The following is a 25,919-nucleotide window of genomic DNA, read 5'->3' as shown; positions in this document are numbered from 1 at the left end:
CGTAGCTTTTTGATATTATCTTAAAAATTATTAAATGCCGTATCTCATCATCCTCTTCGGACCTCTTACTCCGTACTTCCTCCGTTCCTCTCACACGACCCTCTATCGAAACCGAATTATTTCCTCAATTTCATCCTCTGTTTGGCCTTTAGCTCCTTGGTATACATCTCTTCCTTCTTTTGCCATCTGTTCGCGTCTCGCTACCTTATCATGATTTGTTTGTTGTCAGTAAACTGTCCGAGATGTTCGGCACGCGCTGCGCTAAGCCTCGTATCGGCTGGCAAGTTGACGCCTACGGACACTCGAAGGCGCTAGCCACACTCTACCACATGTTAGGGTTTGAAGGCCTCTTCATCTCCAGAATCGACTACCAGGACAAGAGCAATCGCCTGCAGACTAAGAATATGGAGATGGTCTGGCTACCAAGTGCTACTGCGGGTAAGTAGACTTCATCACTTATCACAGACTTATTTTACTTCATACCAATATTATAGAAGTTCCAAATATTTAGGAAAAATATTTATATATCAAAGTTTCTTCCATTTTTCTCCATACTGCATTCCCGTAAAACTCGTATGGTTTGGAAGCAAAAGTATCGAAGTGCATTTTACGGTTGGTGGCAAGGATTGTTCGACGCAGAGTGCGAATCAAGCGTCTTGTCGTGGGGAGGAAATCTGTTGATCCAACAAGCTTCCCGCGCTAACACTTCCTCTTCCTCAAGTCATTTCAATGAATGGTTGCAAAAATAATGAAAATAAGACAGATCATTTACTTTTTAAAGAAGCAATTTTTTAGAAAAATACATCAACTAGAAACAAATATAAATATGTGTATTTGCTTTAATGATATGATGGTCCTCACTGTTCCTGAATGATGGTCGTCTTTTACTGAATCACCTGCAAACTGTTTGGCTGAGGTCCAATTAATGATAATATGGCAATAATATATGTTCGGGTATATCAAATAAGAGTTCTGCCTGTACATTGTTCATAATTAACAAAATGGCTTTTCTGTATCGGTTGTGTCCACAGTTACAAGGAAATGCACTTTTAATTTTTCCGTCATCTCTCCCTGTTTATATGCATGTAGTATGTATGTATGTATGTATGTATGTATGTATGTATGTATGTATGTATGTATGTATGTATGTACGCGCATTAAGAGAAAATGGCTGAAGAGAATTTAATGAAAATCGGTATATAAATTCGGGGAATGAGCTACTACAATCTGGGCTATAAATAATTTTGTTCAAGCTGAATAAAATGGTTGTTTTTGGGGAAGGGCCCAAATTTAATTCACACATATCTATGTTTTAGTTGTCCGATCAATAAATATCACATAACTAAAGTCATACATACATACATTATCATTATATATTGTTATGCCTTTCAGCGTTCAGTCTGCAAGCCTCTGTGAATTTTCTAAACGTCGCCACAATCCCCTACTTGTGCTGTGCCTCATTTAGTTCTAGACCTCTTATCCTTGAATCGCTAGAAACCGAGTCTTGCTCTCCCTCTACTTCTCTTACCCTCCATAGCAGAGTCCATTATTCTCCTAGGTAACCTACCCTCCTCCATTCGTCTCACATGACCCCACCACCGAAGCCGGTTTATGCGTACAGCTCCATCCATCGAGTTAATTCCTAACTTAGCCTTTATCTCCTTGTTCCGAGTACCCTCCTGCCATTGTTCCCACCTGCTTGTACCAGCAATCATTATCGCTACTTTCATGTCTGTTACTTCTAACGTATGGATAAGATATCCTCGGTCCACCCATCTTTCGCTCCCGTAAAGCAAAGTTGGCCTTAAAACAGACCGATGTAAAGATAGTTTTATCCGGGAGCTGACTTCCTTCTTACAGAATACTGTTGATCGCAACTGCAATATGCATTAGCTTTACTGCACCTTGATTCAATCTCACTTACTACATTACCATCCTGGAGAACAAACAACCAAAACACTTAAAATTATCGACCTGTTCCAGCTTTGTATCACCAATCTGACATTCAATTCTGTTGACTTTCTTACCTACTGACATCAGTTTAGTCTTCGAAAAGCTAATTTTCATACCATACTCATTGAAACCATTTTCAAGTTCCAAGTTATTAGACAGCAGGCTTTCGGCACAATCTACCATTAAGACCAAGACGTCAGCATACGCCAGACTGCTTACTGTATTTCCATCTCCCTGAATCCCTCCCTGCCACTTTATACCTTTCAACAGATGATCCATGTAAACTACGAACAGCAAAGGTGAAAGACTACAGCCTTGTCTAAGACCTGTAAGGAGCCTGAACCACGAACTCATTCTACCATCAATTCTCACTGCAGCCCACTTGTCAACATCAACGCCTTTGATTAATTTTAATAATCTACCCTTAATCCCACAGTCCCCCAGTATGGTGAACATCATTTCCCTCGGTACCCTGTCATATGCTTTCTGTAGATCTACGAAACATGAACATAACTGTCTATTCCTCTCGTAACATCCATTAGCAATCCATTAAAAACATAAAACGGATATATTAAGTGACTGGTGATAAAAAAATATGAGTGAAGTGCTGTGGTAGTTAGCTAGTTTGGAATGGTTATAGTATGTGTTTAGGCAGGGGAGGGATTGATGATACTCCCCCCCCCCCCCCCCCACCAATTGCCAAATAAAGAGTTTCCTCCTTTACCATCAACTTCAGCAGATGTAACATAGATGTCTCACCCGCAGTAGTACAATATCATTACTCCAGCCCTAGCTGACAAGACTTTCACACCCGCGGAACGACTGCCGTTTGTTTACACGCCCACTGCCTTCTCGAGAAGGACGTTATCAAGCGGTGCTCAGTGCTGCCAACCTCTGTACTTAGGAACTAATGAGTGAGTGGTGCTTCGATAGCTGGTGGTGGTGATTATTGTTACACGATTGGTGGGGACCTCCACCTGGACAAGACCAGTGATATAGGGACAAGGAAAGAGGGTCTTGGGGCCCAAGCCCCCAGGTTAGAAGCCGCCAAGAGGCTTTAGACCTCTAGTTTCTTGTGGAAACACGATTGGTCTGGACTGGTTCATGCCGTGAGGACGTTAGGATAGGATCTGGACAAGACCTATGATTCTTGCGCTTGTATTGTGCTGGGGTTGATAACGGATTATTATTAATATGATTGGCCAATAGGAATGCAAGTAGTTACTTCAGAAATGAAAATGGTCTGTATTACTCATTATTAGGTTATAAAAGTAAAAGAACTCCTTGGGGCGGGATGATGGGTTCCTGGATATCGCAATGAACACATCTCTCCTTTGAGAAGCACTCAAAGTAATATTTCATTAATTTCCACTTACTTATAAGATTAAAAATACAGTATGTTGTCAGCCGGGCTGGAGCAGTACCAATACAGTTACCGTCATGAATCCTGGAACCTTCGGGGATCCTCACGGTTTTAAGGGTTGTTACAAACATTAACACCCGGCCCGTAACCACTCCTCCAGTTACAACTACCAGCAAACCAATCATTGTAGAGTGATCTGACCTCAAAAGTCTTGTGCTGCTCCAGAATGGACTCAGCTTAAAAGAAAGCAATCCCTCCTCACTAGGGTTAGAAAGACAACGGCACAGGAAAATGCGCCGCGTAAACTTAGCAACGCGTTTCAACTACCCGCTGGAAGTAACCAGCTGAGCGGTAATATGAAGCAATCGTCTTCAACTGAGAATGAATCCAGTGTGCAAGTCAGTACTCCCGCTACAAGTGAACCCATGACTGTGGTTGGCGTTCCAGGATCGTTCCCCAGCAAGGTCTCTCAAATGGACACTGCAACCACACTAGTGGTAAGTAAGGCTAGTAGTGTATAACAAGGCAAATTATGATCGAGGTTACAAATAGCTTAAAGGTAAGCAGAGAGTTGAGAATGATGAATCAGCGCGAATATTTGAAATATCACGCTGAAAATTTAGCTGACTACGAAAAGCTAAAAAATGATTTTGAGACTTCTGCAGCAGCACATTACACATATCAGCTGCCCCACATGAAACCCTTAAAAGTAGTAATTTGACATTTAACTGAAGCCGTCGATATTGATGATATCAAAATTGAATTAAATGAACTAGGGTATACACCTATAGATGTGCACCAGTTCACGAAGAAAGACAACTCATCTAGGAGTATTATCAAGCTCTCTATTTTTTTCTGCGACTGTAAAGTGAAAAATGAGGCATTTAAGAGTGTCGGTACCCCTGTTCAATGCTTCAGATGCCAGAGACTGGGCCACTCAGAAAATTATTGCTACATGCCCTTAAGTTGTGTTAAGTGCGGTTCTTCACATGCACCAAACAAACGTTCTTTCAAACCAGAAGATAAAGGACATTTTGTTAATTGTGGTGGCGACCATCCTTCTTCCTGGAAAGTTTTTCAACTTTTCATTAAGCAGCAAGAGCGTAAGACACCCGCACAAAGGTGAGTAGGTATACAGCCGGCAAGGTATGTTGCCCCTCCTACCTCTGCTGCTCCAGGAAACGGGACAAATGGCCTCTCCAGTATAGTATCTCTTCTCCGGGAAATTAACCTCCACAGGTTAGTACAACTAACAAGTTAAGGCAGTGTACTGATATATTCAGTAAAGTTGAGATAATGATAAATGCCTTTATGAGCTATTATGGCTCAGATAGGCGACTGTCTGACTATGGACTCACTATATGCGCTTATAATTTATTGTGAAGATGTCACTGGCCAGAAACTAGAGGTAGAGGCTTTTGTCTCTGACAACGATATCAACATACTATTGTTATCAAAAACCTTTCTTATACCACACATGAATTTTAAAGTACGTAATATGACGTTCTACCGGCTTGACCTACAAACGAAACTTCCCCCCTGCGACATGACTATGAGATGTATCGGTGTAGGGGTAAAGCTGAACCACAGTATATATTCCGTTTATTCAAGACCTAACAGTCCTCTGTCGCCAGCATATTTGGTCATTTTACTGAATCAGCACCATAAGCCTAATTCAGATAGGGAAAGTTTACTGGAGTCAAGTACGTGAAAGCTCTAAACTTGCATCCATGGAAAGCGTATATATTATTAAGAGAGAAGTGGATTAGGATTATATATCGTGAATATTCCGACAAAACAGTAGTGTACATATATCATGTGAGAATAGGTCTGCGGTTAGGGAATAATATTTTTGTAATTCTAAACGGTGAACCTATTCGTATTCCTCGAAAAAGCAATTCATTTAAATAGATGATAATGGATATGGTGATGTTCCGTCAGTGTCTATGTGGTTGAAAGTGTCACACGATTTAGATGAAATTGTACTTTGCAAGAATCTATACTTGCCTGCGGAAATGTTTGGCTGGATCTTCGAGTATAGCAAGACTTACAGTGTGACAGATGGAGCAATCTGTATACTGTTATACAGAAGAAATAGTGAGTTGCAGGGATTAGCTGCGCTTGTAGCGCAGGGGTTTATTAGTGCCAATACCTTCAGAATCATGCTGTGGACATCTGTTATCAAGCAGTCTACACCGAATTGAAGCTCGTCCATATAGGTTAAAGACATCAGTGTGTAGAGTGAATAGAGTTTTTATGGTCATGTTCTTCAATGGGGATAATCCTACGTATTATATCTTTAGTGTCTGAACGTTTGATTACTAAATTTAGCACCATTGTTAGAAATACTTCTATACCATATGTTTTAAGAGTTTCACGAGGGCCGTTCATTGGGCTGGCTGTACACTGAGTCATGAACATTAACAATTATGCACCACTTCGAAACTAAGACAACACGTTTTGTTTCCTAGTTCTCATGAGGGTGAATAAATTGTGGAATTTCGCACCTTAAATTATTTTTGTACATTCAAAATGATGTCATAAATATCATGTCAACACTTTTATCATTTAGGCTATTTCTATCTTTCCAGCGAAATTAAATCTAGGAGAAAACGTTATTTAATTAAGTGAAATGTCTAAATAATCAGCCCGCTGTTCTCTTTTGTTGAAGGGCTGCTCATCTATTTTAGTAAAGTATATGTGATTCTAGTTGATTATACGTGATGAGTTTTCATAAGTGCAACAGTGTTTTTCCCTGTGATGTTACAATTATCATGTTAAATTACCGCCGTTGGCAAAATATGCACGTGATATTTTCGTAATTTCTGGCGAATCGAACTGGATATTACGTAGCGCTTTTAGTGCTATCAACGAAAGTAATTTAATGTGACGCCGGGCTGAGTGGCTCAGACGGTTGAAGCTCTGCCCTCTGACCCCAACTTGGCGGGTTTGATCCCGGCTCAGTCCGGCGGTATCTGAATGTGCTCAGATTCGTCAGCCTCGTGTCGGTAGATTTACTGGCAGGTAGACGAACTCCTGCGGGACTAAATTCAGGAATTTCCGGAAACCATGAACAGTAGTGAGTGGCAGGTAAAATCCATTATTATTATTATTATTATTATTATTATTATTATTATTATTATTATTATTATTATTATCATTATTATTATTATTATTACTATCACTATTATTATTATTATTATTATTATTATTATTATTATTATTATTATTATTATTATTATTATTATTATTATTATTATGCACCTTTTATCGTCGAAATGAAGTTATTACGTACTACCCTAATCTTCATCAGTCGGCAGCTACTGCGCCCACAACGCCCGCCATTTTGGTTTCGATATTATATATATCGCAATGGGTCTTGGACATAATAATTAATTTAATAGAGCACACAACTTCTTTATATAAAGCGATTACATGTCATTTAAGCATAAGTCTATTGTAGGCCTATTTCGCTTATAGCATTCCACAACATTGTAACGAGGACAAGTCAAATCACACACAACTATCATCAGGTTCATGAAAGATCTTAGTGTAGTTTTGGAGAGTTTATAGTGGTGTCCATGAATTGCCATTAAATTTACAAAATGTCCGAGATCCTGGTTTGTATTGATCCAGGTTCTATTCGTTATTGCTTCGGTCTAATAGAATTCAGTACAAATATCATTCCTTTTGGCCAAGGGTTTCTATCAATGGTCTGTATACGGTAGAGCGAGCTTGAATCTCAAATCTTCAATTTAAAAAAGTTCCTTTGCAAGTTCATAAACCAGTCTTGATCTAGCAAAATCTGGATACACAGGGGTTGTCTTTAAGAATCGGGCTTTGATTTTTTCTGGAGTGTATAGGTCATTCTTTGTTAGCTTATCCCAAATGATTTCCAATCCATATGTTAAAATAGGATTTATTTTTGCGTCAAACAAGATCATGGCCGTCTTAAGAGATAATCTATTTAAATCCTTGATGTTAAATATTGCTTTCATAGCTGCCGCTGCACGTAGCAAAATATGAAACCTAAAGGAGTTCACTGTCGTCGGCATCTTCAAGCCCAGATATATAAAACTGTTTACGTTGTTTAATGTTTCCGTTTTATAAGTCACTTTGTCACTTGAGCATATTCGTCCTCCCTTCCTAAAAATCATTTAGTCAGTCTTTTCAATGTTCACTTGCAACGCATTTCTATCTGTCCACTTCGCCAGTGCATCCAGTGCTTTTTATAGCTCTTTAACATCGTATATTCCTATAACCATATCATCAGCATACAAAGACATGGTTACATCGTTTGACACCGCTTTTATCGCTTGAAACACATCATAGATAGCTACATTAAACAATAAAGGTCACCCTGTAGAACGCCATTTGTCTGCGTGATCTCCCACGATGAAGTTATTTGTCTGAAATGATGACAGTATTATTATTAACATGTTTTGGATCAGGATAGTGAGAGCCTTGTGCTTTACAAGAGAATCAAGCTTCGACGATATAATGTTTCTTTTAAGACTATCAAAGGCCTTTGAAAAATCTATGAACACTGTGTGAAATTTGCCCCTTGGTAGTCGTAAGATGTTATGTATATCGTCCAGTAGATTTCTTATTGCGTGCAGAGTACTTCTTCCTCTTCTAAATCCAAATTGCTCTTCAGGAAGTTTGGTTTCAATTTCTTCCGTCAGTCGAGTGGTTATTGACTTGGTGAGTATCTTTAACAAATTACTGTCCAGAGCGATCCCTCTATAGGAATTTGGATCAAGCAAGTTACCCTTTCCTTTGTATAAAACCTTCAATGTGGAGGTTTTCCACGCTTTCGGGATGTCTCCTAGTAACAAGCATAGGTTCATAAGATTCGTTATGGATGGAAGTAATATATTTGCTGAAGCTTTAACTTGTTCACTGAAAATGCCGTCAGGATCCGGTGCTTTTCCTTCTTTTAGTTTAAGTATAGTGTCAGAGACTACTTTCTATGAGAATAGAGTGATGCCTCCCCTGTCTGCTTCAACGTAATTTCTTGAATAGGCTGTTAAGGATCATTGTTGATTTAGAATGAGTAAGAAGTGTATCTCCCAGGTATTCATATCTATTTTACCAGTTGTTGAAACTTTACGTGGTTTTGATGCCAAGATAGAGTCCTTTTTGGCAACGTCAGCCATCATTTCTGTCCAGACAGCAGGTCTGATTGAACCGCTTTTTGGATTTTCGCCGAGTTATTGTGATGAAGGCAGATTTAAAGATGTCTGCTAAAGCAGAAGCTGCAGTATCCAATTCATTTTGCATTATTTTGTGGTTTTAGTCAATGATTTTCTCAGTACTTTGCAGGAGGACACTCATTAAGTTTTCGAGCTATAGGCTTCATAAAGATTGGTTCATTCCATGGGTGTGAGAGAACATCCAAATCAAATATCACTGAGATGGGACATTGCTTCCTTATTATTGACTGTGGAGGCATGCCTTATAATCAATTTAAGACAAACACCTTTGAAAAATAAAACATCAATTGTACTGCTTCTATTGTGGGCAACGTGTGTCTTGTCAGACTTGTCCCGCTACGTAGACAAACACATAATCAATACGATAACGGCTGTAAAATAAATGGAAACCAACTAGCTGGTTCACAATTGAGCTAGTTCAAAGTCAAAACAGGAAGAGTAATCAGACACCTTCAAACATCACCAAAACAAACCAGAACGAGACATACCTGAACTGGTGGAAGAGTGTCTCATTAAAATCCGTAGAAAATAGTAAAGGTACCTGGTATCAAATTGCCAACTATTTAAAAGAACAACATATCTTTTTGAAAAGGAAATAAATAGGATTTATTTAATAAATAAAATACATTGAAATAGTAACAGCGAAAGCGTCAATGCAGGAAAATAAAAGAAACAGTCAAAAATTAAGTTAAGCTAACATACCAAGGAAAAGTTTAACGTGACAAATCGTGGTCGACCAACGCTTAAAGAAAAGGAAAAATGAACTAGTCATAACTTAAGCTAGGCCTCAACATACCCGAGAAAAGGGGAAATAAAATAATAATATTTGTTTATTATAACCACGGAGTTCTCACCGACAGGAAGGGTGCCGGCAGTGCACATATAATTATCACAACGACTCTTCAGACAGATAGCAATAAAACAGATTTTTTAAAATAAAATCGCTCCAATGCGATCTCAAAATTTCATTTAAGAAAGGGGAAATCATACAATAAAATAGAATTGTCACACAAGATAGCTAGTCCTCGAGAAAGCAGAAAACATCCTCCTCCTTCACTTTATTTTGTAATCAACAATCCGAATAATCACTCGTCATCATAGCAACACACGAACGCCATGTGCCAAAGCAAAACCAAAGGTTACCACGGGCACAGTAGCCCGAACAAGGGAGGAGAAAAGCATAATTTTACACGAAAATAACCAAGAATGAATCAAGAAAATTAAAAACAAAACAGAGAAAAGTTAGTTGGGTTAACTTGATAAAGATGAAAATTTAAATATTAAAAGATCATCTAAAATTTTCTACATGATTAATTTGAACTTTCAGCTTCACCCCAGATCTATATGTGAAATAATGTTTTAACAAAGCTAAATGTTACATTGCCAGTTAGTAATTCAGTTTTTTGAAAAGCCGAAATCATTACGACGGAAAGCAACTTAGAGTCCCACACGCCACATAATCCAGTAAATTTTCAAAGTAGATCCATACCCAAAGAAAATCCATTTCACGGAGGGACGGAAGGAAATTCAGAACTAGAAATGACGTCATAGCGCCGTTTTGTTACTCACATAGTTGATGATAAAACCATAAGGAAAATTTAAAAAAAAAACATACCGTCTGGTGGCGCTCCTATGACGATGGAAAATACATTAAAACATTTCTAGGGTGAGAGAAGGATCCCTCACACCATTTTCTTCAGCCGTAGTCCATGATGCACGCCAAAATCCTCTCGCACATGAGACACACGGAACACAGGTCCATCTCCAACTACTCACAACACTATAATGGCCGCTCTCACACTTAACAAGTATGAACGATGAAAAGCTTTTCCAACAGAAAGCTCTAATTGGTTAGGGGGCGGAGCATCGCAGTACGAACACTCCATGTAGAGGTCAGCACTAACAAGGACCTTACTTCCCGTAGGTTCAATGAAGATAATGAACGCCATGCTCAGAGTACATGTGTGTTAAATTAAACAGAAGTGAAAAAGAAAAGGAATAAAGATAGTTTGACACAAATTTCAGCGGCGATTAGCCCACAACCAGAACGTTAGGAGGAGGGGAAGACGAATAAATAAGACACCTAGGTGTCAGTCTCCCTCCCCGAAGCTCAGCTTATCCATATACATATCCACGACACAGTGGTCTGAAGTAAACTAAATTTTCATCGTTGTCCAAATCAAAGCGACCACAAGTACCATGTCCAACCTCCAAAATATCCCGCATGTAAGGCAGTTATATATGAGGTGGTAGTTTAAATTCTAGTACCATTTTTAGATCATGTCCAACAGCATGACTTATAGTAAACACAGAGTTCGCCAATTTTCACCACATTTTCGGCTTCCATTTAACATCTATTCATGGATTCCACACCACAGTACTTTGTAGCAAATGGAGCCTCACAAAACACTGTAGTTTTGAAGAAGTTCGTAGTACATAGTCTAATTCAAATCACATCTTCAAACTTAGTTGATTCCCAATTTAGTTCTGTATTTTGTTTGCTATGGTATACACGGTGATGATTACTCGCCGAAGATAATTTCTACCTTAGAGTTCATGAAAGATTATACACAACGCATTGATAGTAATTCTTTCCTCCGATTAATTCTACCTAGCATTTTCTCTCAGCTGTACATTCAACATTAAATATTGAAATTGGCATTACATTAGAATTACTAGTTTTCGGTTTTCTAGCTTTAATAAATGCAGTGTCTTGTTTCATCTCAAAATTAAATTGGCATAACCGCAAAAGCAAACTGCAAAGGAGCAAGGAAGGGAAAAGTAGAAAAATGGTCTAAAACTAAGATCCAAATATCAGTTTAAATTTAAAATTTCAAACTACAATCGACTGAGCCAGGGCCAGAGCATGCCACATAAGAACATAGATTTACCTGCGGGGCAGTTACAAGACCTAACTGCACAAGTTTAAATAACGCACAAATATACCACCAACACAGAATGGAGAACAAATAAAATAAGTGCACACACCCAAGGGTTTTTAAGGTTCATTTTGACACCAAATTCACTTAGCATCCAAGTAATTAGGTTCAGATTCATCACACTACGAGAGTCCATCACCAGTTAGCATCAACCACAACTCCAAAAATCCACGAACCCCAAGTTAAATAACAGTACCCCACAGAACACTAAACTTGGTAACACGCAAAGTTAAGGCATACATCACATCTACATTCAAAACCAGGTGAAGACCAACCACAACACGGTGAAGATAACATAACCCCCCGTATATCCAGAGGTACTATTTCCTAACCAGAACATATTACACTAGCCGACATTCCCAAAGTACACTTAATTTCAAATTTTAGAACACAAGCGTCGCAGAACTACAGCTCGATGAGCAATTAATCTTTAAAATTTCCCAAAATCTTATTAGACCCATCGAGTAAAATTTGTAACAATTGCTGGCTCAACATTCCCAATCACAATACATCCCCTAATTGAACAAGGAAAATGAGAGGATATGGTACTTCAATTCAACGATATCGCACACCTACTACAAGTTTTAGAAAAATGAAGATATCCTAGGGTTAGAGGTAAAGATCTTCGAGGCAAGGACAATGTTGGCAGCTACAGTAGGAGACTTCTAACTCAATAAGATGGAGTGGTGCGCTTAAAGTTTGTCATCAACAACCGAACTAGCAACAACAATACCAAGCCAAGAATAATACTAGGATGGAGAAGAATAAATACATAATGACTCCTTCATTAACACCATAGGAAAACGGAATAGGAAATGGATAAAAGAAATTCAGGAGGGAAAACCAATCGGAAGTCACATAACCTCCAACTTCATTGAATTTACAACAGCATGCCTTCACACAGGACACCCGATTAAGTAAGAAAAGGCGACTCAAACCAGTTCACCATTAGGAAATACAGAGCAATGACCTACTCAACATAATCTACCGGTTGTCAATTGAAGGCCTCGGTAAATAAACCAGTCTAAAAATATGTGACATCAGCAGATTCGCACTGTCGCAATACCGCTAAACAGGTACCTTCCCCATTCTCCCAGGAGAGAAGGTAAATAAAATATAAATGGCAGAAAAGATGGCAGGACGTTAGAAAATGCTCACAGACAACGAAGAACAAATGAACACAACAGACAGATCCAATAATCCAACAGTTGGGCGACTTCGGTACCGCCTAGGAATTACTACCTATTCCCATACATAGCTAATAACCCCACAGAACAGTAAGATGGCAATCAACCCTGTCGAGAGACAGTTAAATTCCACTGAAGAAAAAAAAACGTCCTAGAGTGACAGGAAATCATAAACTGAGCTTTACAAGAGGTACCAATAGAACACAAGGCAACGTCGGATCAATAGGTAATGTAGAGAGACAACAAGTGAAGAGACCAGGCCACACCAAACTAACAAGTTACATAAGACCAATTAAAATTATTCCATCTGAGCGATAGACCCATACGATGGTTTATTCCCAAATCTGCAAAGGCACAAGGTAAATCAAAGGCAACACAAACTGCCCACCTGACATCCCATAACAAATTAATTACATAACACCTTAATAACCATACAACCATGACAAACTTCAACAGACATGCTCCAGCCCCAACAGGGGCTGCGAAACCATCATGCCCACCCCAAAATATAATCCCAAACAATAAATAATTGGTACCAATACCATCACCCAACACCGACCTATAACCAAATCCTATTAGGTCAAAAGGAAATCTAATCCTCAGGTTACGGTCCACTCCTGTACAACAGAAAAACACAATAACAGTAGAAATGGTATGGGGGCCGCTGGAATCTACAACTCAAAATGGAATACTTTAAGATAAAAATAGGTTAAGAAAACTTGATCACTACGGCAGAGCACAACACTAACTATACAGGAAACCATAAGTCGACAAAAATATCCAAACATGATCCAGTACTAACACTAAGAGGTGCACAGAATGAATTTCTCAGACACAACAGGTTAGATTTTTTAAAACAAGGCAGAAAATTCAAGCGCTGGAAACTTGAGGAAGGCCACACACCAGGCGAGTACACTACAACCAGGTGACAGGTTAAATTAATTAGAGGGCACAGGATCCACTGGAAATAGAGAACTACCAGTGACCAGGCAGAATGGATAACTAGTAAAGACCCGAATAGGTCCAGACACAAGGCCAACAAGTCACCCACACTGGTACCGGCCGACAGGATTCAATAATAACCCACACCTACCCAATAACCCCACGTTAAATAAATGACCTGGGTGAAATGACTCGAGTGACTGCCCAGCAACTCACCAACCCACACCAACCGCGAGACAGAGTAAAATAGAATACTATTCATGCCATAGGCAACCACCAGCCTCACAATCATCACAGGCTAGCCATCGCGTAGCAGAAACACTAGTACATCACCAACGACAGGTCCTAGATCACGAGAATAATTCGCCTACGGAAGGTATAATTTCCAATACTGTGTCAAGATATCACACCAATTAATAATATGGTCGACCCACAAGTTACCGCAGAAGGATTAATAAATTTAAACAATACAGAAATAGTTACAAGCCAAAGGTTACTAATACACCACAGTGCATATTAAATTCAAAACCTCCTTAAACAATTCACCACAGTTACGTTTCAATAAATTTAGGAAAAGCAGAACTAACATGAAAACCATCCCAACTAGGCCGTAAGTCAAAGTTAGCCATAAGTATTCACATACGACACAGGTTACAAGATAACAGGCCAACCACACTAAACCAGAAACAATCAAAATAGAAGGCCATTTATAATAACGGTGGCAGTACGAAATAAATCACAATATAGGCCGATACTATACTGCTCACACATAGAAACACACGATGGTCAAGCTTAAAGTTAGGTTAAGTAAGGATACGGTTCACACGCCAGATACAACACAGCAGAACAATATTAGAAACAGTAGGTTCCCCTATAATATGTCGGTACGTACGTCACACAAGTACACATGCTAGGAAATAATAATAATAATTATTATTATGTTAAGTCTGAGAACTGAATTATAAGACCAGAACCGATAATACATTAAAGTGTACTCAGAGTACAAACTATCACACGTAATCACAGCTTAAACAAAAATCCAAATGCACTTCACAAGAATAATTATCACATAAGCCCACCAAGTAGAAATAAAAATTATTGCACACTGAATATCAAAACAGATAAGCCACACGTAACACGGAGAGTACACCGCAAACCGTAGTATGCTCATGGCCCAAACCCAATCGATTTGTGTCCGAATATAAATACTTAGTACAGTTTCAAGATGCACAATAATACAACAAAATTCCGAATACCAGAAAATATTCAGTACTCACCAATTTACGAACAAACAAGAGAGGAAAGATACAGGGCACCTGAGAAGCGGAAAACAAGGAGGCAGCTCACACCGGAACATATCAGCTGGTAAGAGGGCTAACAACTGCACACACATAACCCGAAATCACACCAAAACAGCACGAAGGGGACAAGCACGGAGCTCCACGTTGACATTCACATGAAACAAAAGTTATTCAAAATAAACAAGACGAATGCATTTCTTTTACAATACTGTAGGTTTTGTTTTACACCATTTTGCCACACCGTCCTTCATTCAATTAGTTAGTACCTGATACCAGACAGTAGACCAAAGGATCGAGAGAGGATACAATCAACCAAAGGGTAGATACGAGCAGAGGGTATACGAATGAAATAACCACACAGCTCTGGCTACCACTTTACTGTCCCATTACGTAGACGAACCCACAACAACTACGATAATGGCAGTACAATAAATGAAAACCAACTAGTTCAAAGGCAAAACAGGAAGCGTAATCAGACACCCTCAAACATCACCAAAACAAACCAGAAACAGACTTACCTGAACTGACGGAAGAGTGTCTCCTCAAAACCCGTGGAAAATAATAAAGGTACCTGGTACAAAATTGACATCTATTTAAAAGAAGAACAGCATATCTTTTTGAAAAGAGAGATAAATAGGATTTATTTAATAAATAAAACAAATTGAAATAGAAACAGGGAAAGCGTCAGCGCAGGAAAAAAAAGAAACAGTCAAAAATTAACTTAAGCTAACATACCAACGAAAAGTTTACTGTGACAAATCGTGGTCGACCAACGCTTAAAGAAACGGAAAAATGAACTAGCTCCAATGCGAGCTCAAAATTTCATTTAAGAAAGGGGAAATCATACAATAAAATAGAATCGTCACACAAGATAGCTAGTCCGCGAGAAAGCAGAAAACATCATCCTCCTTCACTTTATTTTTTTAATCAACAATCCCCATAATTACTCGTCATCATAGCAACGCACGAACGCCATGTGCCAAAGCAAAACCAAAGGTTACCACGGAAACAGCAGTCCGAACAAGGGAGGAGAAAAGTATAATTTTACACGAAAATAACCAAGAAGGAATCAAAATATTAAAAACAAGACAGAGAAAAACTAAATAAAACTTCCGTCCTCTTGATTAGAACTCATATGGTTCAAAACTCAACCTAGTTGGGGTGATTTGATAAAGATGAAAATTTAAATATTACAATCTTCAAAAATTTCCTACATGATTAATTTGAACTTTCAGCTTCACCCCAGATGTATATGTTAAATAATGTTTTAACAAAGCTAAATGTTACATTGCCAGTTAGTAATTCAGTTTTTTTTTTTTGAAAAGCCGAGATCATTAGAACCGAAAGCAATTTAGAGTCCCACACGCCACATAATCCAGTAAATTTTCAAAGAAGATCCATACCCAAAGAAAATCCATTTCACGAAGGGACTGAAGGAAATTCAGAACTAGGGATGACGTCATAGCCCCATTTTAATACTCACATAGTTGATGATAAAACCATAAGGAAAATCCTATGACGATGAAAAATACATTAAAACATTTTGAGGGCGAGAGAAAGAGCCCTCTCACCATTTTCTTCAGCCGTAGTCCATGATGCACGCCAAAATCCTCTCGCACATGAGACACACGGAACACAGGTCCATCTCCAACTACTCACAACACTATAATGGCCGCTCTCACACTTAACAAGTATGAACGATGAAAAGCTTTTCCAACAGAAAGCTCTAATTGGTTAGGGGGCGGAGCATCGCAGTACGAACACTCCGTGTAGAGGTCAGCACTAACAAGGACCTTACTTCCCGTAGGTTCAATGAAGATAATGAACGCCATGCTCAGAGTACATGTGTATTAAATTAAACAGAAGTGAAAAAGAAAAGGAATTAAGATAGTTTGACACAAATTTCAGCGGCGATTAGCCCACAACCAGAACGTTAGGAGGAGGGAAAGACGAATAAATATGACACCTAGGTGTCAGATTTCCTGTTAACAAGAGTGAATCCTTCTTCCTCCAACGTTTTGAGCCATCAGCCATTAGCCATTCAGCCATCATTCCAAGTCTATGCTTTGAGCTGTTAACATCGCCAGAGAGCCCAGTCACCGAGCGAGTTTCCTGTTACCCGCCAGCGCACTGTCGTCTCCCGTTAACTGCTTCGCCTGCGGTACTCTCAGTACAGCACCCAGCCGCTTGGAGCGCTTCACCGAGCTTCCTGCCAAGCGAGCCCCCGGCTCGCTCCCAGCCACTGACCGCCAGCCGCACCAAGAGTCACCCGGCAACGGCCGCCATCTTGCCGTTCTCAGGGCGGTCCGACTTTTTTGATATACTCCTACCAGTCGTTCTTCCCACCAGGGAAGTCGTCCTGTAAGGACGCTCAGCCAGCCAGCCTGCATACCACCACGCCCAGCAAATTTGTCAGGCTCCTAGTGTGGTCACCTGTTCGTGCCTTGTCCCGGCGTGACCCGGTCAAAAACTACACCTGGCACGACTGGTACCCGCTTCGAGCAGTCTCAGGTCCTCATTTGAGTTTGACCAAGCAGTGCTAGCTCCTACCAAGGCCCAGTACCCCCCCCCCCTCACCTACCATGTCTACCTCATCCCATAATATGGATCCCCCCGGTGGATTGAGTAGCTGGGGCCCATATTTAAACTTCAACATCCCTATGGTCATTGATTTCAGTCACTCCAATCCTGAATCCCGCTGTGTTGCCATACGTTCACCTCCAAATAAATCCAAATCCTCACTCCGTAAGCACAGAATGAAAATTGCTACCCTCCTTCAAACTCAAACCCATCTAATCCACGACGTAAGTGAAGATCCAGACACCAACATCGTCTATATCTTCCCCAAAAATCCCTCCTCTTGCCAATCAATCTCTCAAATACTTCACGACAATAACCTATTCAATCGTCTCTTCACCGCATCTCCCAAAGAAGACCAGCAGCAAGTGGAAGAAGTGAAAAAGAAGACGAAGAAGAACATCCCTTCGAACATCCCTTCCACTACACCCGCAAAGACACACCCTTCCCCATCTCTTCTAAATGCAATTTCATTCTCATCCCGTTAACCAAACCTGGACCAGTACCTCTCACCCGTCAGTCCGTCATTCAAGCCATAGAACCCATTATAGCCCATCACATAGCCGTCATTGCAGAATCCCATAATAACCACATGATCATCACCCCCACCTACAACAAATCTATGCAAACCATCCTAAATAAGCTCAAACAAACCGACATTCCACCTCCCATAGTCATTAACCTATCTGACAACACTACTACTCAGTCTCCTACTGTTACCGCTCCAGCATCCACTCCCCCACCTACCCAGTCCACTGAAGCCCAAACCAACACCCCACCTACACTAACAGACACGGGATCAGGGCCTAGTGACCCTATCCCATCCACACTCAACAAAAACACGCAGACTGGGAGGAGGCGCAGAAAACCTGCTCCCAGGCTCACTTCACACACCAACACACCTACTCTCCCCAAGACACTCAACACTCCTCCCCCAACCTTAGTCACACAATGCTTTAACTGCCTAAAGCTCAACCACACCGCTGCTTCATGCACGGAAGGCACTCGCTGCAATCGGTGTGGAGGCCCCACCGCCATACCGTTTGCACAATACCAAGGGACCAGGCGAGGTGCGCTAACTGCGAAGGCAGTCACGCTGCCTCATATCCTGGCTGTCCCTACATCAAGCAAGCAGTTAAAGCTCACTACAAGCACTCCAGACACTTACACACTACCAAACCCCCACCTCACCCTAACTCACCTCCCTCCTACCATGGTACCATCCCCCAGTCCAGCCAAGAAACCAACCACCTCCTCCGCCTACTAATCAGTCTACTTTCCCCCTAAGCCACCCCAGTACTCCCCTCCATGCCCAGTAGACAGCTAATTGTATATTAGCCCAAGTCAACCACCTCCCTCCAAGTCCCCGTGGTTATCCCCTGCCAAGCAGCCCCTATCAGTAAACCCCCCCCCCCACTGACTCAGTCATACACTCACTTCCTCCCCTTCTTCTTCTAGCACTATGTCATTGATAGTTAAGCAACATTGGGCGTGGCGTCCACCTGGATGGGTGACCCACGTCACATCAGCTTACTACCCCATCACAACGCACGAGCAAACTTCCACCAGCAATGAACTCAGAATCCCTGGTTCAAACCCAGGGCCTCCCACGTGCGTCGCCCCTCTACGGGGCGCAGGTCATATTCTGGCCAGCTAAGACTCGTGAAACAGGACTCCCCTTCCACATATCATCATTCAGTCCAACACCACTCTGTGAAGGAGATAGCACCCAAGACCTAATCGGTCGGAGTGTTTCTGTGTGAGTCTTGGGGCATGGCCAACGTTTGAAGCAGTTCATGACCTCAATGTTCATTACTATTTAAGTCTCCAGCAATGATTGTATTATTTTCTTGATTCATCTTCGATAGAGCAGTCATAAGAATATATAATACGTCTACAATTACTGATGAAGGATCGACGTATAATCCTATTACCGATAATTCGTTAGATTCCTTTATGATAATGTTCTTATCTCTATAAGTGCATGACAGCTTTCCAACAACGGGTTTAAAGAAGCAGGCAATACCACTCATTGGTCTGCCTCGTTGCCTCTGTATGGCAAGTAGTTGCTCTTAGTAGAATCCGGGTATGTTGATTTCGGTGGTCGCGAATGTTTCAGTCATGATAATAATATCTTGTTTATCGATGAGATTTTCCGGAGCTAAAGTCAAAGAGTTTTTAAGCCCTTCCACATTCCCAACGGGGACATTGAGTGTTATATTTTTCTTCTCTTCCTTGATGTCAAAAAAGACAACTCCTCACCATGACATATTCTGGCCAGAGTTCCGGATCAATAACCTTTTCAAGATCGATGAGAAGGATAACCACTTTGTATGATTTAAGTATTCCTTTTGTTTGTAGTTGTTCACATTCTATGACATCCTCTACTTTCAATTTCTTCAAGTGATTCGTGATCATCTCTACTTAAGTATATTGATCCAACCGGCCTATGTATAGCCATGCTCTTCAGAGCCGCACGAAAATTCCATGTTCTTTTACCTTCTACCTTCCTAAATCGGTTCCGCTTTGTTCCAATGAAAGTTGGAGTTTTTATTGATGTTATATAAGATATCCGTCTATTTTTGACGGCTTCGACCCATTCTGCCTTGGAGTTCGTAGGACGTGGTATATACTATGGTTCATACAATTATATACACACTTGATCAGATTCAGTCTCAAAGCTACAGCAGGGATCATTTACTACATTCCCTGCATCATCCATGTCAGCCAATTAAGAATCCGAAAGGTCTTGCATTGGGTCTTGGACATATTGATCGGGTTATAGCGATCTCGAAGACGGGCCGATATATCGATTCTGCGGACTACAATCAAGACCGACTCCAATCCTCAGATCGTAATAAAAAAAATTAAAAAAAAGGCGGCCGAAGTAGCCGGATTGCTAGTATTGGCTAACACGAAAATATCACGTACATATTACATAAACGGCGGTAATTTAACATGATAAATGTAACATCATAGGGGAAATCACTTGTACGAGTATGAAAACGCTTCGCCAACAAGTACTCACCACATATAATCAACTAGAATAACATATGTTCTACTAGAAAAGAGACTAACAGAGTGATTATTTAAAAATTTCAGCTCGTCAAATAACGTTGTCTCATAGATTACACTTCGCTGTATAGATGAAAATACATGATAAAACTGTTATAATGATATTTCTAACATCATTTTGAATGTTTCAAAGTAAATTGAGGTGCGAAATTTCTCGATGTATTCGCTCTCATGTGAACTGTGAATCATAATTTGTTACCCTAGTTTTGAAGTGGTGGACAGTTTCTGAAATGGATGGGAAGTACACCCGAAATAATAATGTTATTGGTTTTACGTTCCACTAACTGCATTTTTTACGGTTTATGGAGACGTCAAAGTGCCGAAATTTAGTCCTGCAGTAGTTCCTTTACGTGCCAGTAAAACTACCGACACAAGGCTGACGTATTTGAGCACCTTCAAATACTACCGGACTGAGCCAGAATCGAATCTGCCAACTTGGGGTCAGAAGGCCAGCGCCTTAACCGTCTGAGTCACTCAGCCCGAGTACACCCGAAATGATTATGTTAACCCAATGAACGGCCCTGGTAATGTTAACATAATATTAACATATGGCATAACAGCACTTCACACATGATGGTAACCTCAGTAACGAAACGTTCAGACATTAATGATATAATCGGTTTAATAGAGATTTTGTCAATAGAGATTTTGCACTCATGTTCTTTAATGGGTAGAAACCTGTTATATCCTTAAGTGTCATTTCATTACTAAGGTTACCATCATTGTGTGAAGTGCTGCTATGCCATATGTCAACATTATGTTAGCATTACTAGGACCATTTACTAGGTTAACATAATCATTGGGCTGAGTGGCTCAGACGGTTGAGGTGCTAGCCCTCTGACCTCAAGTTGGCAGGTTCGAACTTGGTTCAATCCGTTGGTATTTGAAGGTGCTCAAATACGTCAGCCCCGCGTCGGCAGCTTTACTGAAACGTAAAAGAACTACTGCAGGAATAAATGTCGGCAGTTTCGCGTCTCAGAAAACCGTAAGAATATAGTTAATGATGATGATGATGCTTGTTGTTTAAAGGGGCCTAATATTGAAGGTCATCGGCCCCAGTAGTTAATAGGACGTAAAGCCAATAACATTATTATTTCGGATGTACTTCCCTTTCATTGGGTGGTGAACATAAGGAATTGTCCACCACTTCAAAAGTAAGGCAACAAATTACGTTTCATAGTTCTCACGAGAGCGAATAAATTGAGGACTTTCGCACCTTAATTTATTTTGAAACATTCAAAACGATGTTATAAATATCATTTTAACAGGTTTATTATGCATTTTCCTCTATCCAGCGAAGTGAACTTTCAGAGAAAACGTTATTTGACTAAACGAAATTTCTAAATAATCAGCTCCTTGTTGTCTTTTCTAGTAGAATGTATGTAATTCTAGTCGGTTAAATGTGGTGCGCACTTGTTGGCGAAGCGTTTCCATATGTAAAAAGTGATTTTTTTTCTATGATGTTACATTTATCATGTTAAATTACTACCATTCTACGTGATATTTTTGCGTTAGTCAATCCTAGCAATTCGGCTACCTCGGCCGCCATGTTTTTTTGATATTACGGTCTGAGGATTGGAGTCGGTCTTGGTAGACGTCGTGGGCGCAGTAGATGCCGACTGATTAAGGTTAGGGTAACAAGCAATAACATTATTTCGACGATATACCAACTCACGGTTTTCGGAGATGTCGGAATAAAGTCCAAGAGGAGTTCTTATCTGCCAGTAAATCTCACGAGACTGACATATTTGAGCACCTTCAAATACAACCGGACCGAGCCGGCATCAAACCCGCCAAATTAGGGTCGGAAGGCCAGAGCTTCAACCGTCTGAGCCACTCAGCCCGGCGTTACATTAAATTACTTTTGTTGATACAACTGAAAGAGCTACCTACACAATATCTGGTTCAATCTGCCAGATATTACGAAAAGATCACGTACATATTTTGCCAACGGTGCTAATTTAACATGATAAATGTAACATCATAGTGAAAATCACTGTTGCACCTATGAAAACACTTCGCCAACAACTATTTATCACATATAATCAACTAGAATCACACATATTCTGCTAGAATAGATGGACAACCCCACAGCAAAAGAGAACAACATGCTGATTATTTAGAAATTTCCCTCAGTCAAATAATGTTTCCTCCTAGATTTCACTTCTCTGGGTAGATGGAAATACATTATAAAACTGTTCAAATTATATATATAAAACATCATTTTGAATGTTTAAAAATAATTTAAGGAGCGAAATTCCTCTATTTCTTCACTCTCATCAGAACTATGAAACGTATTGCCTTAGTTTCGAAGTGGTGGAAAATTTGTAATGTTCAGCAATCAATGAAAGGGAAGTACACCCGAAATGATTATGCTACTATTGGCCTTACGTCGCACCAACACATATAGGTCTTACGGCGACGATGGGACAGGAAAGGGCTAGCACTCGGAAGGAAGCGGACGTGGCCTTAATTAAGGTACAGTCCCATCATGTGCCTGGTGTGAAAATGAGAAACCACGGATAACCATCTTCAGGCCTGCCGACAGTGAGGTTTGAACCCACTATCTCCCGAATACTGGATACTGGCCGCATTAAGCGACTGCAGCTACGAAATTATTATGCTAACCCAATGAACGGCCCTGGTGATGTTAAGCCTTCCTTACTGGAAACTTTTAAAACATGTGCTGACATATGGTATAGCAGAACTTCCAACAATGATGGTAAACTTAGTAATGAAACGTTCAGACACTAGAGATATTGAAGAACATGAGTTTAAAAAGTCTATTGACTCTAAACAATGATATCTTTAACCTACATGGACGAGCTTCAGTTTGGCGTAGACTGCTTGATAACAGATATCCATAATATGAACTGGAAGGTATTGGTACAATTGTTACTGCTTATAACTCTTGGTCACTAATCAGTATTTAATGCATTTATTTACTCTGCTGTATGTACAACAATAAGACTTTACAAGCAAAAACACATCTTAATGAATTCGCCATATCGTGTTTCTCCTTTCTTTTTTCTGTTATTTCTTTTGTCTCTTGTCTTTCACTGCCTTCTAAAATCTACTACATCACTCTCCTGCCAGTAACTAAGTTACGTTAACAGAAGATTAATTTTTTTATGAACTGTACATGACAAAGGCTAACCTAACCTAACCTAAGAAGTCATTAACTGAATTCTGTCCCGATATCTGGTAGGAAATCTTATCACTCTACCACTATGTGTAGTCTTGACTCGTTCACTGTTCTGGAAGGTATTTTCCTGTTTCTGGTTGGCATGGTATTTTTCGGAAACAGGGGGTGTTATAGGAGGTAGATTAGGATTCCTCACTGTATCTCGTTCTGTTTCTTCATCTACTAGTATATAAGCAGGTTTGAGTCTATCAATGGAAACGTTAACATCTTTGCCCTTGATACTGATGGTGAAATATTTGTCCTGCCCCTTTAGCACTCGGAACGGTCCTTCATAAGGTGGCTCGAGGGATTTTCTAACTTTGTCTCTCCTCAAGAACACATGTGAACTATAAGAGAGGTCTTTGTGAATAAATGTAGATCTGGACGTCACTGTTCTAGGTTTAGCGGGCTTAAGATGCTTTATGTGATCCCAAAGTTGGGTCACAAAGGTATCTGGATTGCACTGTAACTGTACTGAGTGTTCGAGAAACACTCCAGGAAGTCTGATCGTTGTTCCATACATCATTTCTGCAAGTGAGTAGTTGGAATCTTCTCAAAAGGTTGCTCCTAGACCAAGTAGAACTGTCGGTAGGCTCTGAGGCCATCTGGGGTCCTTGTGTGCTCTAATTGCTGCTTTGAGAGTACGATGTAGCCATTCTATTTTTCCATTTGCCTGGGGTTGATAAGAAGTGGTATATTGCACCTTCGCTCCGCAGAGCTTTGCTAAGTTTCTAAATAATTCCGATTCAAATTGTTTCCCTTGGTCCGTAACAATTACTTCTGGAACTCCAAATCTACTTATTCAATTGTTGTAGAAAGTACTTGCTACTGATTGGGCGGTGATATTGGCCATTGGAATGATTTCCATCAAACTGCTGAATCGATCAATGCAAGTACGGCAGTAAATATTTCCCTCTGATGATGGCAAGGGTCCAATTATATCTACATGAACGACTTTGAGTCTATCATCTGGTTGTTCGAAATTTCCAACTGGAGACTTAGTGTGCCTTGTCGCTTTGTTTTGTTGACAACTAATGCAAGATTGAGCCCATTTGCGCACATCATTTCTTATTCCTGGCCATATAAACTTGGCAACAACGTTTTTGATACTTGCTTTCACGCCAGGATGTACCATATCATGAGTCTGTTTGAAAATTTTTGTACGGAACAACTTTGGAACAAAAGGGCGAATGCTATTAGTAGAGACATCACACCACAACATGTACTGAGAACCTAACTGACACTGGTTGAATTTCAGTGATATATTGTCTTGTCGTAACTGCTTCAGCTCTTCATCATTTTCTTGATGCTTGCTATGACTTCATAATCAATTCCTGAAATTGCATTAAGTTTTGACAGAGTATCGGCTACCACATTATCTCTGCCACTAACATGGCGTATGTCAGTCGTAAACTGTACTGCAGGTGCCGTAGTTGCCGAGGGGATGCCTTCTCATTCTTTTGTAGGTGATTGGTTTGTGATCCATAAAAATGGTAAATTCTCTACCTTCAATGAGGTGCCTGAATTGTTTCACGGCCAGGTATATTGCAAGCAATTCTTTATTTTATGCACTGTAATTCTTCTGCGCACTGCTAAGCTTTTTGGAGTAGAAAACTATGGGTTTCCAACCAGCGTCTTCATACTGCTGTAATGCTGCTCCAACAGCCTGATCAGAAGCATCTTTGGAAAGGGCTATAGGCAGATCTGGAACTGGAAATGTCAGAAATGTAGCATTAATCAGGTCTTCTTTACATCTCTCAAACTGTTTCTTGGCTTCGTCGGTCCAGTCATGTTTTCTGTTTTCGTTCTTCTTAGCTCCTTTCAAATATTCGTGTAGAATAGCTTGAGTTTCTGCTGTATTTGGCAGATAACGACGATAAAAATTGATCAAACCGAGGAATGTGCGTAAGTCTCGCACGGTCTCAGGTAACTTATAATCCTTGATTGCTTGTACCTTCTCAGGGAGTGGTCTCGAACCATTTGGTGTAATCAGATACCCTAGAAATTCAAGTTCTTTTGCAGCTATTACAGATTTAGTCATGATGATACGGAGGCCATACTTCGACAACCGTTCTAAAACTAGCTGTAGGTGATGCTTGTGTTCTGCAACTGATTTGGAGGCAACCAATATATCATCCAAGTACGGGAATACGAAATTTAACCCATTCAACACACCCTGGAT

The 25,919-nt window shown here is 40.2% G+C and overlaps 1 protein-coding gene across 1 annotated transcript in view; it reads left to right on the top strand.

Moving 5' to 3' along the window:
* LOC136878949 (lysosomal alpha-mannosidase) overlaps positions 1-25,919 on the top strand; it is a 344,628-nt gene that overhangs the window by 29,871 nt on the left and 288,838 nt on the right. Inside the window, exon 6 of the mRNA XM_067152580.2 lies at positions 230-438. Within this exon, the coding sequence (XP_067008681.2) occupies positions 230-438 (209 nt within the window). The remainder of the gene's footprint in view (positions 1-229; positions 439-25,919) is intronic.

Source organism: Anabrus simplex, chromosome 8, assembly GCF_040414725.1.
Source record: "Anabrus simplex isolate iqAnaSimp1 chromosome 8, ASM4041472v1, whole genome shotgun sequence".
Taxonomy (NCBI): Eukaryota; Metazoa; Arthropoda; class Insecta; order Orthoptera; family Tettigoniidae; genus Anabrus; species Anabrus simplex.
The sequence above is the reverse complement of the archived record's forward strand: the minus strand, read 5'-3'. Positions and strand labels throughout refer to the sequence as shown.